A 16,692-nucleotide genomic window follows, 5' to 3' on the forward strand; every position below is an offset into this window, starting at 1 on the left:
AAGATCAGTTTGGATTCCGTAGAAGTACTGGAACACGTGAGGCAATACCGACCCTACGACTTATCTTAGAAGCTAGTTTAAGGAAAGGCAAATCTATGTTTCTAGCATTTGTAGACTTAGAGAAAGCTTTTGACAATGTTGACTGGAATACTCTCCTCCAAATTCTGAACGTGGCAGGGGTAAAATACAGGGAGCGAAAGGCTATTTACAGTTTGTACAGAAACCAGATGGCAGTTATAAAAGTCGTGGGACATGAAAGGGAAACAGTGGTTGGGAAGGGAGTGAGACAGGGTTGTAGCGTATCCCCGATGTTATTCAATTTGTATATTGAGCAAGCAGTAAAGGAAACAAAAGAAAAATTCGGAGTAGGTATTAAAATCCATGGAGAAGAAATAAAAACTTTGAGGTTCGCCGATGACATTGTAATTCTGTCAGAGACAGCAAAGGACTTGGAAGAGCAGTTGAACGGAATGGATAGTGTCTTGAAAGGAGGATATAAGATGAACATCAACAAACGCAAAACGAGAATAATGGAATGTAGTCGAATTAAGTCGGGTGATGCTGAGGGAATTAGATTAGGAAATGAAACACATAAAGTAGTAAAGGAGTTTTGCTATCTGGGGAGCAAAGGAACTGATGATGGTCGAAGTAGAGAGGATATAAAATGTAGACTGGCAATGCCAAGGAAAGCGTTTCTGAAGAAGAGAAATTTTTTAACATCGAGTATTAATTTAAGTGTCAGGAAGTTGTTTCTAAAAGTATTTGTATGGATTGTAGCCATGTATGGAAGTGAAACATGGACGATAAATAGTTTGGACAAGAAGAGAATAGAAGCTTTCAAAATGTGGTGCTACAGAAGAATGCTGAAGATTAGATGGGTAGATCACATAACTAATGAGGAGGTTATTGAATAGAATTGGGGAGGAGTTTGTGGCACAACTTGACTAGAAGAAGGGATCGGTTGGTAGGACATGTTCTGAGGCATCAAGGGATCACCAATTTAGTATTGGAGGGCAGCGTGGAGGGTAAAAATCGTAGAGGGAGACCAAGAGATGAATACACTAAGCAGATTCAGAAGGATGTAGGTTGCAGTAGTTACTGGGAGATGAGGAAGCTTGCACAGGATAGAGTAGCATGGAGAGCTGCATCAAACCAGTCTCAGGACTGAAGACCAGAGCAACAACATATGTTGTTGAATTTATAAAGAAAAAAATGGGACAAAAAGTAGTAAATTTTCGTTAGATTAGAAAAAATTAATCTCTAATAACTGAATTCAAATTTTTAAAAATCCTTGTGTTAAGTCGTAGCCAATATTCCAATAAATGATCTTTGAAAATTTCAACTTCCAGATCAAATACTTTCTGAGGAAACAAGCAAATCATAAGTGCTGTTTTAACATTGGATAGAACTTTCCGGTGCCCCTTAAATGCAAGTATCAATTCTGTAAAAGAATAACTATGTAAGCTGCATTGTTGTTTTGTTTCTGAGAAGTCCAATGGAGAACAGACATTCCCGAGTTCCTTCTCTACAATTCCCGAGTTCCTTCTCTACATCCACTGCAACACTTTTGGTCACTTGGTAATCCCATACCTGTCACCATCATAACAACTGCATTTCCCATTTTCATTCTAGTTGCCCTCAACATAAATTTAAGAAAGAGAATATATCTCAACTTTCAAGACAAAACAGAAAGTGCAGACCGAGAGATGGTGTGGAATTACCAAGTAATTGGTTGAAGGAAAGGTGTGGAGAAGGAATGGAGGTTAAAGGTCTGGAATGAGCTGCACATGTGGTGCAAAAACACAGTTCACAGCTGTAATTGACACAGGACACTACTACACAGCTGACCATTAACAATGATAACTTTGCTGAATATTGTCACATTGCAATGACAACTGAGACCAAATCCGATTGTATGGTCGTCAAATAAGAACACTTTTTTTTGTACTGAAGGCACGTTTATTATGAACACCAACGTGGATTCATAACAGAATTAAACTTGTGGTTGGGGATAGCTGATATGTTTCATAATTTTTGTGGACTGCTGTTAATGTGAGGTAAATAATAACTCAATTTTCCTACCACTACCAATAACCTGGCACCCAGAAAGGACTCTCCACTTTCATACACTAATTTCAGCTAAGAAACAATTTCTTCCTCAGTATAAAGATTATATAATACCCAATGCCACCCATTTTCATGAACTCAAGCTGCAACCAAGGAACCACTTTTGAACAATGAGAGATACATAGTAAGTGATAACAATGTACTGTGGCTGTGAACACTTTGGCACTTGAGTAGTATTGTTTATCACATCCGAAACACTCTGGTTACACAGTATTTCGTTGTTTTGCAGTTACACAGTGTTTCCACCTATTTTTTCATTGTATCACATATATTGCATTGTTTAAGGTAATTTTATTTGTAAATAATTAAAAATTCAGTATTCTGGCAGTAAGAGTAGATGCATTGAGTTGAAGATGTCAATCAACTGAAAAAAGGAAAATCGACAGTTTCTCAGTTACACAGGTATTGTTTCTTCACCGACAATAAGTATGTAATCTAAAAATGTGACATTATTTACTGGTCCATGTATAAGTTTGACAGAACTGTAAAGACAGAACAGGAAAAATCAGAGGGAGACAAAAATGCACCAATGCAAAATTTACAAGGAGTGGATGCTGGCTCCACAAGTAAAGATTTGGAATATTCACATCTTGCTACAAGACATTTACCATCTGAAGGAAGAGCCACACACAAGCCACATAACCATATAATAGTCAATGACAACACAGTGCTTCACATTATCCCCTCCAGACAATATACTGTTTCCTTTAGCATTGTAAAAATGTATGGGTCAGTAGTTATTGTGTGTGTTCTTTTGCCAGTATACTGAAAAGTTTAAGTTAGATGTGCATTCAGACTGTTATTGACCTGTGACAGGATCCCAGATTGATTCCTAAAATTTTCCTCCACATAATTATAAAGAAGAACTGTCATTTTCTTAACAATGCTTGTCCAGGATTTTTATCATCTTGAAACACATTACAAAGGTTCGTAATTTAACTGTTCTTAGTGTTATATTAAAATGTGAATTTCATGAATAGTTAACCATTAATCTAATAGATAAATTTTTCTTCATAACTAAACATCATTTATACATATGTGTAACTCTTACTGTTAACAAAAAACAGTGCAAAAAAACAAGTCTCTCACCATATCAGTTACACAATAAAGAATAAACTGAACAGCAACTTTAAGTGTTACATAATGTCATTTCTACAATTTATAAAAGCTGTGGAACACCAACAAAAATTAATCAAGTTGGGTTTAACATTTCATCGGTTGCAACGTGTGGCAAGTGCATGTTCATTTATGTGTATCTGTGATTATGGGGCATCTACATAAAGAAAGGCTTTCTCATGAAACAGTAAAGTTAAAGAAGAGTATTAGTTACTCACTGAAATCTTGGGTTTAATAATTACAATTTCCTTGCTCACTAAAATGTACATCCACTTTGGACTGATGAGCAGGATGTGACCTTGTTACCACTCTTAACTACAGTTTTGTGCAACTTAACTAAATGATTTAAAATCTGCATTTCTTTGTATTCTTATTACAGTGTGATTCAGAGACAAACAAACAAATCTGAATGCCATGCCAAAACAATCTGCTGTATGTGTGAGAGGGTATTAGAAGTAGCTGATACTAGATCTACACTGATCAAAGAGCTTTAGTAAAGACAGTTCCCTTAGATAATTACAAGTGCTTCTTCATAAGTTATTTAAGAATTTCAATACATAGTTATGGTAAGCCACCTAATCCCATGAACATTAAAATATAGCCGTAGTAAAAGTTTTTGTGGCGTAACAGGCATTTACAATCTTAAGTCATCATAGATCAACCCAAAAAGGCGTAATCAAATGTATCGGTGTTAACGCAACACATAATTACTAATATGCATAAGTGTTGCCAAAATGCCTGCAATCTTACAACATAGTGATTAAATATTTGAGATAGTAGACACAAAAGTGAAGATAATGTAAACAAAACAGAAAATTTAAGCAAGTAACAAATTCTACTAAGAAGACTGGAGGTAAAATCATTCATCTGAATACAAAGACACATTATTATCATTATGTTATTAAACAAATACTGCATATCACACTGTACACAATAATTTAAATACAGGGAAGAGTAAGAGATGGCCACCACAATTATTATATAGTCAAGGAAACAACTAAAAATGAAGTACCTAAACTGAGAGGGAAAAGAACCCAGAACAGTTCTCAAATTTACAAGAAGGAAAAAGCATATAGTAAGCTCATAAGAGAAGCCGGATCTAGGTATAATGCCTGATAAGGCAAGGTAGGATGAGCGAGATCAAGCTAAAGTCAATAACATTTTTATCAACATCAAACAGTAGTGAGTGAATGAACACTCAACTGATACATCTCAAAGCAAAAAGAATACATAACATCACCAGCAAGGGTCAAAATTTTGTGTGTGTATTAGATCACAGAATCTTCTGGTGTGATTATCTCTAAAAAAATTTGCATTAAGATGACCTACAACAACTACATATTGCAGTTTTTAGCTTTGTGTAGAAGTACTTCAAATTATTTCAGGTAATTGTTTATATTAAAGCTAGATGGTCAGTATCGAACTAATGTCAGCCACTTGCCTCCCTGGATAATTATCTGCACTGCTACTGCATGTTAGAACACTGATTGTTGAGTACTGATCTTGATTTCAACATTTAATTATATGGTGATTACTCTTTCCTTATAGTTCTTCAGAACTGTTAGTCTTTTATAGTCTTGTAGATTACAAACATTATATTCAATTCTTATTAGTGCATATCCTGTCATAACAAAATATTTGGTAGTTCACTATCTGTTAAAATCAATCAATCAATCAATCAATCTCTCTCTCTCTCTCTCTCTCTCTCTCTCTCTCTCTCTCTCTCTCTCTCTCTCTCTCTCTCCAATACATCATCTTTCACATCTCCATCATCTCACAAAATTGTGAACCCAAGTATACCTGCAATATTGCTAATAAATATATCTACTAAGAACCTTAATACCACAGAAGTTTCAGTAATTTTCGAAGGGCCAGCCCTCAGCCTTACACCCATATTCAATCATGCTGGACTGGACAAAGGGCTATTCTACCCTGCAATGGAGACACTTCTTTGCTACCAACACCTTGAACTAAAACAGGCCAAAGAGAACACTTTGCCTTTATTCTTCCAATTCATACCTTCCTCCAATGTGACACATCCTTACTCCCATTCAACAACATCCAGTAACCTACCAGGAATTCCCCACCTCCAACTTGGCCTCATCTCCTTATCCCTGTTCCTTCCCAGCAACAAAAAATCTCTTGATGGAAGACAGAGCAGCCATCCACATTCTTAAAAATAGATTATGATTTCATCATTTTCCCTGTAAATAAAGCCTCTGCCACTGTGACTATGAATTTCAGTGACTAACAGGCAAAAGTTCTCCACCAACTGTCAGATTCTTCCCCCAAAAGCTGTCACAGTAATCCAATCACAGAAGTTCAGCATAATCTCAAATCATTAGACCCATCCCAAAAGCTTTCCACTACTCCATTTCCTTCCTCACTCCTCAACCCCAACCCCCTTTCTCCCCATACATCCACAAACCTAACCAATCTCAACATCCTATTGTAGCTGGTTACTATGCTACTTCACCCCCTCCCCATATCCACCCAAAATAATATCTGCCCTAGGTAATCAACATTTCCCAATAACTGCCCACAGCCTAGCTTCCTATACCAAGCAGGCCAATCACTTTCTTCAGTGCTTCTTCAGAATCCTACCCCCGTTACCACCTCACCAGGTTCTCTGCTTGCCACTGTTGAAATCCCCTCCCTATACATTAACAACACATGATCAATTATATCTACATCTACATACATATTCCAAAAGCCACTGTCTGGTTCATGGTGGAGGGTAACTTGTACCACTACTAGTCATTTCCTTTTCTGTTTCACTCTCAAATAGAGTGAGGGAAAACCGACTAAGTACATGACTCCATACAAGTGTTAATGTCTCTTCTAGCTCAATTACACTGATATCTTCTTGATCTGGATCCAGGGTCAAGAAATACTATCCTCTTTCTTCCAAAGCATTAATGCTATTATCCTATCAATTTCACCTATTCCAGCTCCATATACCCACCTTCCTGAACCTTTATGCCCACCTCTCTGATCACACAGTAAAACTTCCAGACATGTGAAACTTCACATCAACGCACAGTACCTGCACTTCCACAGCTGCCATTCCTTCCACATTAATAAGCCTCTCCTGTGTAGTCTCATCGCTCATGGATGGTGTATCTGCAGTCACAAGCCAGTATGCTGATGACTAAGGTCTTTACAGAGAGGCACTACCACCCCAAATCTAGCTGACCAAACAGATCTCGTGTACTAAAATTACATATATTCCTAGTCCTCCAAACATCCCCATTAAACCTCACTCACACATATCTCTCTTCCAACCTCTCTAAAAGTTTGAATAAATTTAAAGTTTATAAACAATTTAACAGATACAGTCTGCAAAATACATACTTGTGTCCTTGTAAAAATTCATTTACTTTTATTAACAACAAACAGCACCGCAAAAATTTTAAAGGAATTAATTACCTGCAATTCACACCATGCGACAGCAACACCAGTCTGTGTATCAAGGCCTTTGTAGACTGTCTTAAAGCTTCCTCGTCCAACTTCCTCCTCAAACTTCAAGAATCTTCCATCAGGTGATGCTCCAATTGCCTTTTCTTCGTCATCTTCATCACCACTGCGAACACGACGATTAGCTGTTTGTACCAGCGCACCTTTCTCTATGTCAGAATGCAATGTGTCACTTTCTTCTTCTTCTTCATCATGAAAATCTGATCTTTCCTCCTCTTTGGGACATATCTCAAACGATTCTGATGCAGTCGTAGTCCTTGACGACTGTGGTGATGTGGGATATGGATCTGCTTTGATCTGTGTGAATTTTCTTATTTTAAATTGGCCTATTTGTGCAAAATGAGGTTCTGGTTCTGTCAAAGTACTATGTGCACTTAAAATCTTTGGTTCTGTAGTAGTTTTAGTTGCATCTTCCAGGGAATTCTTTCTTGGTGCTCCAACAGCTGGAATGCATTTTGTTTCATCTTCTGAAGATGGATTATCTGATGTTACCTCTGAATAACTACTTGAGTCAAAGTGTAACATGCTAACAGGAACTGACCATTTAACTTTTGGATGTGAGGGTTCAATTTTTTCAGACTTGTTCTCACTTGATTCACCAGTTGAACCAGTTGAGGTCCTGTCAATTTTTGAGGCCTTATCACCATCTGTGCCAGCTGGGTCTTCACAAACACTGAGAATCTGTAAGCCATCTGTACTTTCTGATGAAACTGAAAGGGACAGACTAGTTGGCTCCACAACAGCAATCTGAAAATTGAAGCAAACAGAGCCACTGTGATTATGTAACTAATTACAGAATGAACAGAAATAATATGGAGCATGCACGTATGGATATAAACACACACACACACACACACACACACACACACACACACACACACACACACACACACACACCATTTTGCCTGATAATTAATCAAAACAACATGTCACAATGGTTCACATAAGTGGATTTGTTCACTGGGCTGTACCAAACATTGATTCAACAACAGAACTGGTAAGTGATCATGTACAAATCTACTTCATTAAATCTTGAGAAGTTACTGTGTAAAAATGTCACTTTAATCACAACTGCTTGATCATAAAACTAAAATTCTGGAATCAACAACAGTGAGCCATTATAGAATTTTGCACAATTCAGCAATGGTGATTGTAAAACAGTCCAGTCCCAATTTCAGTGTGTGTGTGTGTGTGTGTGTGTGTGTGTGGGGGGGGGGGGGCTGCTACTATTTTTAAATACCCCGTATCTATTAGACTGAAGAATAAAAGTAATAACGAATAGTGGACACCAATTATTAACTTTTAACTTTGTTAAAGGAAAACAAATTGGATAGTTATAAATTCACTGTGTCTTTTGCTTTCTTTCTGTAACTGAAAGAAAGAAATAACAACAATTAAAACCAAAAGAAAAATTGGGTTATAGTACATATCACTCCTAGTAGAAATGTTTTAAATGCAACAATTTAATGGATAATTATTCCTACATCTATGTTCCAGATATCATCTGATGCCATCTTGTAACTCAAATTTCTTTTTTGATCATAACTAGTCACCATCACAACAAAAGTGCCAAATAACACAATACTAATAACATTAGCACTTAGTTCTGTCGATCTGAAATACATAGAAGTCTTCCAGTGTGCAGCACTCTGTGCCAGTGCTTATCCAAGAGGTAATACTTTTGCATTTGTGAGAGAGTTCTATTAGTGTTTTCAGTGTCTAAAACACATCAAGACTCCTTTTTATTCTGTGTATTCCTTTTTACACTATTTTTTACTAACAGATTTTGTCAGGATTGAGCCAGTGTGTGAATCGGACATTCACATAAGCTACAATCCTCCTCTCCACAGATGAGAAGTCATGTACTTGACCACATTATAGCAGTCCCACTGCAGTCTCTGTATAGTTTCCAATTGCGTAGGTTAGTGCCTTCATTCGTGTTGTTCCCAGAGGGCAGAGTTTCGCATATTTACATACTGTATGTCATATCAGAATGAAAGATCCTTCATGAAATGCAGATAATGGAAGGAGTAAAGGTAACAACTCACCATATAGGTTAGGTACTGGGCCGTCGATAGACAGATAAACAAGACTCAAAATGTTGCTAAGCTTTTGGATGATGTCCTCCAGATCCAACCTTCGATCTGAAAAAGTATACTATCCAAAAGTTTTGCTATTTTTTCAGTCTTCTTTATGTGCCTATCAACCTCAACAATATGAAGAGTTGTTATTTTTACTCTTTCCATTATTTTCAGGGGTGTAATATTATATTTTATGTGCAAATTTATTTTATAAATGCAAAATCTCTCTCTTTGAGTAAATACAGTTGAACTTTCTTATAACAACATTGATTACAACAACTCTGCTATAATGTCACGATTTCTGTGATACGGTCATATTCTTAGTAAGGAACATACTTACCATCGCTTAATACGACAAATGGACAGTAGTGGTGACAATCACAGAACTCGTCAACAGTACAAATGATGTCAGCTTCTATAACAATCTGTTATGATCTGCGTGCATTTTAGAGCAGATGGCCAGTAAAAGAAAAGTTTTAACAGTGGAAGAAAAAGTGAAACTGACTCACAAAATTGAGAATGGTGCTAAAATGTCTGACGTGTGTCGGCGATTTGGCCTTGTAAATTCTACAGTCCAAATGATTTGGAAGAACAAGGATAAAATCGTTATTGCGTTTGAACAAAATGGATCTAAAACTATGTAGTTATGAAAAGCTGAACACAGTAACATGGATGAATCACTGCTTAAGTGGTTTAAGCAACAGAGAAGCATCGATGTACCCGTTAGTGGACCTCTCCTTATGGTGAAAGTAGAAGAATTTGCCAAGAAATTAAAAGACGAGGAATTTGTGTGTAGTAGTGGCTGTATTGACAGATTCAAGCAGCGTCATGGCATAATGTTTGGCAAACTGTGCGGTGAACCCAACATGTGAATACTGAAACAATCCAAAACGGCTTACCACAGCATGTCCTACAATTCGTGAAGGATATGCAGACTGGGGTATCTTTAATGTAGACGGGACTGGCATTCTATTTAAATTGACACCTGACAAAACTCTGAAATTCAAGGGTGAAGAATGTGTTGGTGGCAAGTTATCTAAAGAACGAATAACAATTCTGGTTTATGCTAACGCAGATGGAACTGTGGGGGAAAAAAACTGCTTGCGATAGGTAAGGCAAAGAATCTTAGAGGTTTTAAGGATGAAAAAATAATCTGCCAGTGCAATACAATGCTAATAAAAAGTCCAAGATGACCTCCAAACTCTTTGAAGCTGAAATAAGGCGATGGGGTCAGGAGCCTAAAAGTCAGAAAAGGTTTGGGTTGGGTTGTTTGGGGGAGGAGACCAGACAGCGAGGTTATCATGCTCATCAGATTAGGGGAGAACAGGGAAGGAAGTCGGCCATGCCCTTTCAAAGGAACCATTCCAGAATTTGCCTGGAGCGATTTAGGGAAATCACAGAAAACCTAAATCAGGATGGCCAGACGCGGGTTGAACCATCGTCCTCCCAAATACGAGTCCAGTGAGTCAGAACAAGGAAGATACTGGTTCTTGTTGATAACTGTCCAGCACATCCTGTATTCTCTGGTTTGGAGAATATTGAGCTCGTTTTTCTTCGTACAAATATGACAAGCTTATTGCAGTCAATGGACCGAGGAGTAATGAGGAGTCTGAAATGACACTATTGTAAGCTCATATTACTGAAAATGATACAATACATTGAGAAAAAGCAGGACTATTCTATTATACTGATGGATGCAATCAGATGCATTACGAAATCTTGGAGCCAGGTCACAACCCAAACCATCAAGAACTGTTACCATCATACAGGAATTACAACTGAAGGAATAAATCCACTGAAACTGAAGACACGTTCAATGACACTGATGGCGTGCCACTACCTGCTTTGCTGTCAGAAATCAACTGCGATATTCTCAATCAGTGCGACTATGAAATGTATGCAACAACAGATGACCTTGTTACAACCAAAGTGCAAACTGAAGACAAAATTTCAAATGAAGTCAGCACACACAGTGACCATGAAGTGAGCAAAGGAGATGAAGATGATTAAGAAGAGGAAGAAAAAAGAAATAGATGTCTATCCCTACGGTGATAGCGATTTAGAAACCTTTAGAATTGTGAACATGTTCTATCGAGTTAGGAGAGGGATCAGTGAAATTTCAAATGAAATAATGAGCATAGTATGTAATTCAAAAGTGTGTACTGGGCAAATAGGCAACAGAGTAAAATGACTGATTACTTCACTCTTAAGTAACGAAGTTTGGTGAATACTCGACATACTGCTGTATATACTGTGTTCACACAAGCTTAAGAGTGAATACTATTGTGTAAAATAAAACAAGGCTAAATAAATTTCTTCTTTTCCATTTGCCACCACAGTAAACTGAAAATATGAATCTTGGTTACAATGACGAAGAAAAAATAGCCACACAATGTGCTTGACACAATTCCACATTCATCTCCTGAAAGCACGTGAAGCCTCGTGCACTTCAATAACATCTTGTGTTTCACTTTTTCAAACAACAGTTCTGCATAACTCACCTGAGCAACAAAAGCTGCAGATCACAGAAAATGAGCTATCTAGGATGTGTTTCAACTTTAATACTATTAACACATTATTATTATTATTATTAATGATGTTTGTGAATGTTTAATAGTTTGCTATTTTATAGCCCATTGAGAAAATGAAATATTCCTCAATTAATTTGTTCGATCATTCATCAACGTATATTCACAAAAATGCCATCATGAAGGGTAAGGGACACACAATGAGTAAAGTCAGAAGTAACTGTTGCATGCTCCTTCTGTAAAATATACTAACAACAAAAATATCACGAGTGCTAATCTACTAGCATTGATAGTTATAGGAATTACTTCCATGGGGCAGTATCGGCTGTCTGTCTAGCTGTGTGTCTGTCAAAACTTAAAGAGTACAGTGGAATTGTCATCCCAAAGTCCAATATTCTGATAAATTATAGTAATGGCCAATAAGGTACTCATACTTTTTTTTATTAACATCTGTGGATGTTTAATTTACTGTTTGATGTATACCAGTGACCAGTTATACACTTTTGCACCAGAATATAAATTTTATTCTGAACCCTTGATAGGGACAAATAGTCTACATGGAAATTATTTTTACTTCTAGTGTTGTGGTTGTAAAATGCACAGTTCATTCTAGTTATTAATCACAAATACCATAAGGGTGTATGTGCATTACAATGTAAGACTAAGTATCCCTACGTCTCTGACGAGGCTTCTGAAAAACTCATTTTGTTCAACTTGTAGAGCATGGTGGTCTTGTGGTAAGGCACAGGCCTGGAAACAGAAAGGTCACAGGATCAAATCCCAGCGGCACCATGGAATATTTCAGTCTGCCTTTAACCTAGCCTTCACCTCTCACTGACTTGATTCGCCAGGAACAACAGGTGGTCAAGATTCCACATTAAAATGCAGGACCCCTTTCCCTAGTGGGGTTACTAAGGATGGATTAAGGACAGAGAAGTTGTCAAATTGGTATACTATTGAAAAACTTGCCACAGAACCATGTGGAATTATTATTATTAGTCACAGCAGCACAGACTTGCAGCAGAAGTGCATGTGCTGAAGTAACATATGCACTGTGACAACTTGGTATAATATGTACATGATGGCAGGGACTTACTGAAGTTCACTGTATTTCCGACAGTACACCTGAAGATGGTCAGAAGACTCTGTGCCAAAATACCTTGGCAGCAAGTTACCAACCTCTGGCAAGTTCACCCAAGATTTCATGGAACATTGAACTTTATCCTTCTTAGATAAATGTGATTTAGGGGGATGCTTTACTGTTGTCATTTGCTCTTCATGTTTAGTTTATTATTTGGACTCATCTATTCATGAAAGATGACTGGATTTAGAAATAAATTATCAATCACTGTTGTGTTCTTTTTGATAATGTTAATGTGAGAACAAATCAAAGTTTGACATCAGTATTTGTGTGTGTCCAATCAGAACTATCCAAGAACTACACACTGGAATAGGTGGTGGTGGTAAGTTCCTATGGGACCAACTGCTGAAATCATCAGTCCATAGGCTTACACACTACTTAATCTAACTTAAACTAACTTACACTTAAGACAACACACACACACACACACACACACACACACACACACACACACACACACACACACACACACAAAATCAAAAAATGGCTCTAAGCGTGATGGGACATAACGTCTGAGGTCATCAGTCCCCTAGACTTAGAACTACTTAAACCTAACTAATCTAAGGACATCACAAACATCCATATCCAAGGCAGGATTCGAACCTGCGACCGCAGCAGCAGCGCGGTTCCGGACTGAAGCGCCTAGAACTGCTCGGCCACAGTGGCCGGCACACTGGAATCTCCACATGCGATAATGTCCTTAAATACTGTCTTATAGGTACCTTTCCTAATTAATAAAGTTTAAAACGCCACCTGTTTGAGGTCTGTACACTTTCAGCACTGCTATCTTGTGTTTTTCCAAATCTATTACTGAAGCAAAGCAATCAAAGAACTGCTTACCATAGAACTCATATCCACGTATATTTTTCTGATTTTAGTGTGCACTATTCTTTTCCCCATGGCTTTGTCCGTGTATGCATTCAACACACAAACTGAACACACACTGCCCCCCCACCCTCTGTGACCCCCTCTTCCTCCAGCTGCCCACCTCATCCTCGCACCTCTATCTGTTTATGTCCCTCTCCTCCCCCTCTCTTTGTCCATTTCCTCCACCCCCTGTCTCTGATCATATCCTTCTCCCCCTCTCTCTTTCAATCTCCACCTCCCTCTCTTCCTTTTCCACTGATTCACCACCCCTTTACACCTTCCACCTGCCTCATACATCCTTCCTCCTGCCCCCCCCCCCCCCCCCCCTATCAATTTATTCCTCTCCATTACTCTATCCAACCCCTCCTCTACCCATAAGAACCTGTTCCCTAGCGAAACTCATCAGCATGTGTAGTCCCAGCAATAAAGTTCAATAAATCAGGCAGGTACTACTCCCACAACACACCATCATGCAAAGCTGCTTACATGTTGGGGGTCTGGAAAAACAGTTCTTGCCCCTGACATGTACGCTGCCATGCAAAGCAGGCTGATCTGGCAGGGCGATGTTCCTACACAGCATGCCTGTCAAGCAGGTCGGCCTATATGACAGAGTCTTTAAACATGGGTTTTGTCTGTATTGGAGCTTGGAGATTATAAACCTGACAGTGCTGATACTTGTGAGGCCTGCTGTTTCTGTGCCAAATTTGGCTGAAATTGAGCCAAGGGTTTGGGAGGAGATCCTGACCATGCACACATACACTTGACTTTGTTAACGCTCCTTTGAGAGCAAAACTTATTACAGAAATGTTACCTGTAGCACCACAACCCTTGACTGTTTTAACTAAGTGGGGCACATAGCTTGAGGCTGCATTGTACTACAGTGACGCTTGGAAAGTGTTAAGAAGAAATGTTTCTTGTATTTGATGAGATAGTTAAACTGCTTAAGTCTGAGTCTACAAACACAATATCTTCCTCTACATAAATATTTTGCAAACCATCAGTGAGTGGCAGTGGGTATCATTTACTAATTTCAGTCTTTCCCTGTCCTATTCCACTCGCAAATGAAGTGTGGGAAAACGACTTTATATATGCTTCTGTACAAGACCTGTTTTCTCTTAACTTATCTTCACAATTACTAAGTGAGAAGAACACTGGTAAGAGTGTCATTCTGCAGTCTGATTAAAATGTCAGTTCTCTAAAGTTTCTCAATAGTGTTTGATGAAAGGAACTCTTCTTCCCTACACAAATTCCCACTTCAGTTAAAGCATTCGCTCAACAGTTGATCAAACCTACCGGTAGCAAATCTAGCAGCACAGTTCAGAACTGCTTTGAAGTCTTCTTTAATCTGTCATTGTGGGGTCAGTAATCCAGAATGGTTGGAAAAGTGCTCTGTACATGGTCTCTTTTATAGACAAGCTACAGTTTCCTACAATTCCCCCTATAAACTGACGTCAACTACTTGCTTTCCCTACAACCAACCTTATGTGCTCAATCTACTTCCTCTCGCCTTGTAATGTTATGTCTAGATATTTAATTGACATGACTGTAGCAAGCAGCAGACCACTATAACTGTATTTCGAAATTAAAAGATTGTTTTAGATTGTTTTTCTTATTCATCTGCATTAACTTACATTTTTCTACATTTGGAACAAGCTGCCATTTATCACACTAAATAGAAATTCTATTAAAGTCATCCTGTATCATCTTAAATAATTCAATGACAACACTTCCACATATGCCAGAGTCATCAGCCAAAAGTTGCAGATTACTGTTCACCCAACCTGTCACATCATTTTTGATATAGATAACAAGAGTGGTCCTATCACACTTCCCACAGGCACCTCTGATGAGCACTCGCCGCCAGGACAACGTACTTGGTTAAACCAGTAGTTTTTGTTGTATTCTCATGGTAGTCGATTCCTTGACACATCAGACAGGCTGTGCAGGCAGCCACCCTGGCACAACGGCTCTTATCATCATTGAGATATTTTCCTTGTATGGCCTCAACTGCTAACCATGGAATTACACATCTCCACAGCATCTGGGGGTCCCAAACTCACCAATAGGCAGTGTGCCTGTCTCATGAGAGAGCGCTGTTGGCAGGGAACTATTTTGCAATAATAGGTGATGTTTCCTCAGGATGCCAAGTGGATATCCGTATGTGCCTGGCTAATTAGGCCACTTCAAGACTGTGCCAAGCAAGTGATCCCCTACACCTCAAGTCGGCAGTACCAGTAGTTTCATATCAGCATTCCACGCCAGCAGACACGGCGAATGCTGATATGTTCTTTCATATGCATAGTGTTTTTGGGTTCAGTTCAGTGGAATGCAAGGTTTTGTTTCTGTCTTTTTTAGTCAATGCCTGGGCACATGTTTTCCTTTTGCTGACTGTATTGCTGATCGTTCCATTTCCCAGGACAGTCAGCACTGGCAGTGGGCTGCCTCCCCCTGTCAGAGAGACATGTCTTTGAGATAGTGATACCATCTATTTTTAAAGGGTTGAGGGATACTGTATCTGCTTGCTAGCTGATTCCTCCACTCACCAGGCAGGTCGTGCAGGCAGCCGCCCCACCAGGACGACGTGTGTAAACGGTTCTCATCAACACCAAGATATTTTCCTTGTTTGATCTGGGCTGCTTACCACAGAATTTCACATTGCCTTCAGAGCATCTGGTGGCACCAACTTCACCAACAGACAGCATGCCTGTCAGCAGGGAGCGCAGTCAGTAGGGTACTATTTTGCTATGCCAGGGCATCCAACTGCATCTGACTTTTTAGACCATCGCTAACTGTGCTGAACAAGTTATGCTCTAGGCCTCAAGCCAGCAGTACCAGCAGTTCCGACCAGCTGCATCAGCAATTCAGTCCCAATGTTACAAGTTGGCAGTACCAGTTATTTTGTCTCACTCAAGAGGTCCAACTGCCAGATCCAGCCCAGTTCGTTAGGGTCTTCACACGCATCACATCATCCGTCATACGCTGGCAGCACTGGGCCAGTAATGTTGCAGGTCTTCCACACCACTGCTTACCGTCACTCTGGGTTTTGTCGTGTACGCAAATCAAAGACATCACAGGAGAGACATTTCTATTGTATGTAGATGTGCAGATATTCATTCAAGGAAATTGTAATTGAGCTTTGTTTTGATAACACGCAGTTATTCTTTCAAAGAGTGTCTGATCACTCTTCAGTACAAGGATACTTCAGTTTAAAAGTTTGCATAAGACAACTAAAAGCACAATGCAGTCCTCAGATGAGAGAATGTTTGGTTCTATTAACAAGGACAACTGGCTGGTGATATTGGAGACTTGTTTTGTGTTAAAATAATTAAGCTGGAAATAAGAAAAGTGAGGTTAT

The 16,692-nt window shown here is 38.8% G+C and overlaps 1 protein-coding gene across 1 annotated transcript in view; it reads right to left on the bottom strand.

Moving 5' to 3' along the window:
• Positions 1-16,692, bottom strand: part of LOC126470079 (uncharacterized) — a 325,220-nt gene that overhangs the window by 223,086 nt on the left and 85,442 nt on the right. Inside the window, exon 5 of the mRNA XM_050097591.1 lies at positions 6,673-7,467. Coding sequence (XP_049953548.1) covers positions 6,673-7,467 — 795 coding nt within the window. The remainder of the gene's footprint in view (positions 1-6,672; positions 7,468-16,692) is intronic.

This window comes from Schistocerca serialis, chromosome 3, assembly GCF_023864345.2.
Source record: "Schistocerca serialis cubense isolate TAMUIC-IGC-003099 chromosome 3, iqSchSeri2.2, whole genome shotgun sequence".
NCBI lineage: Eukaryota > Metazoa > Arthropoda > Insecta > Orthoptera > Acrididae > Schistocerca > Schistocerca serialis.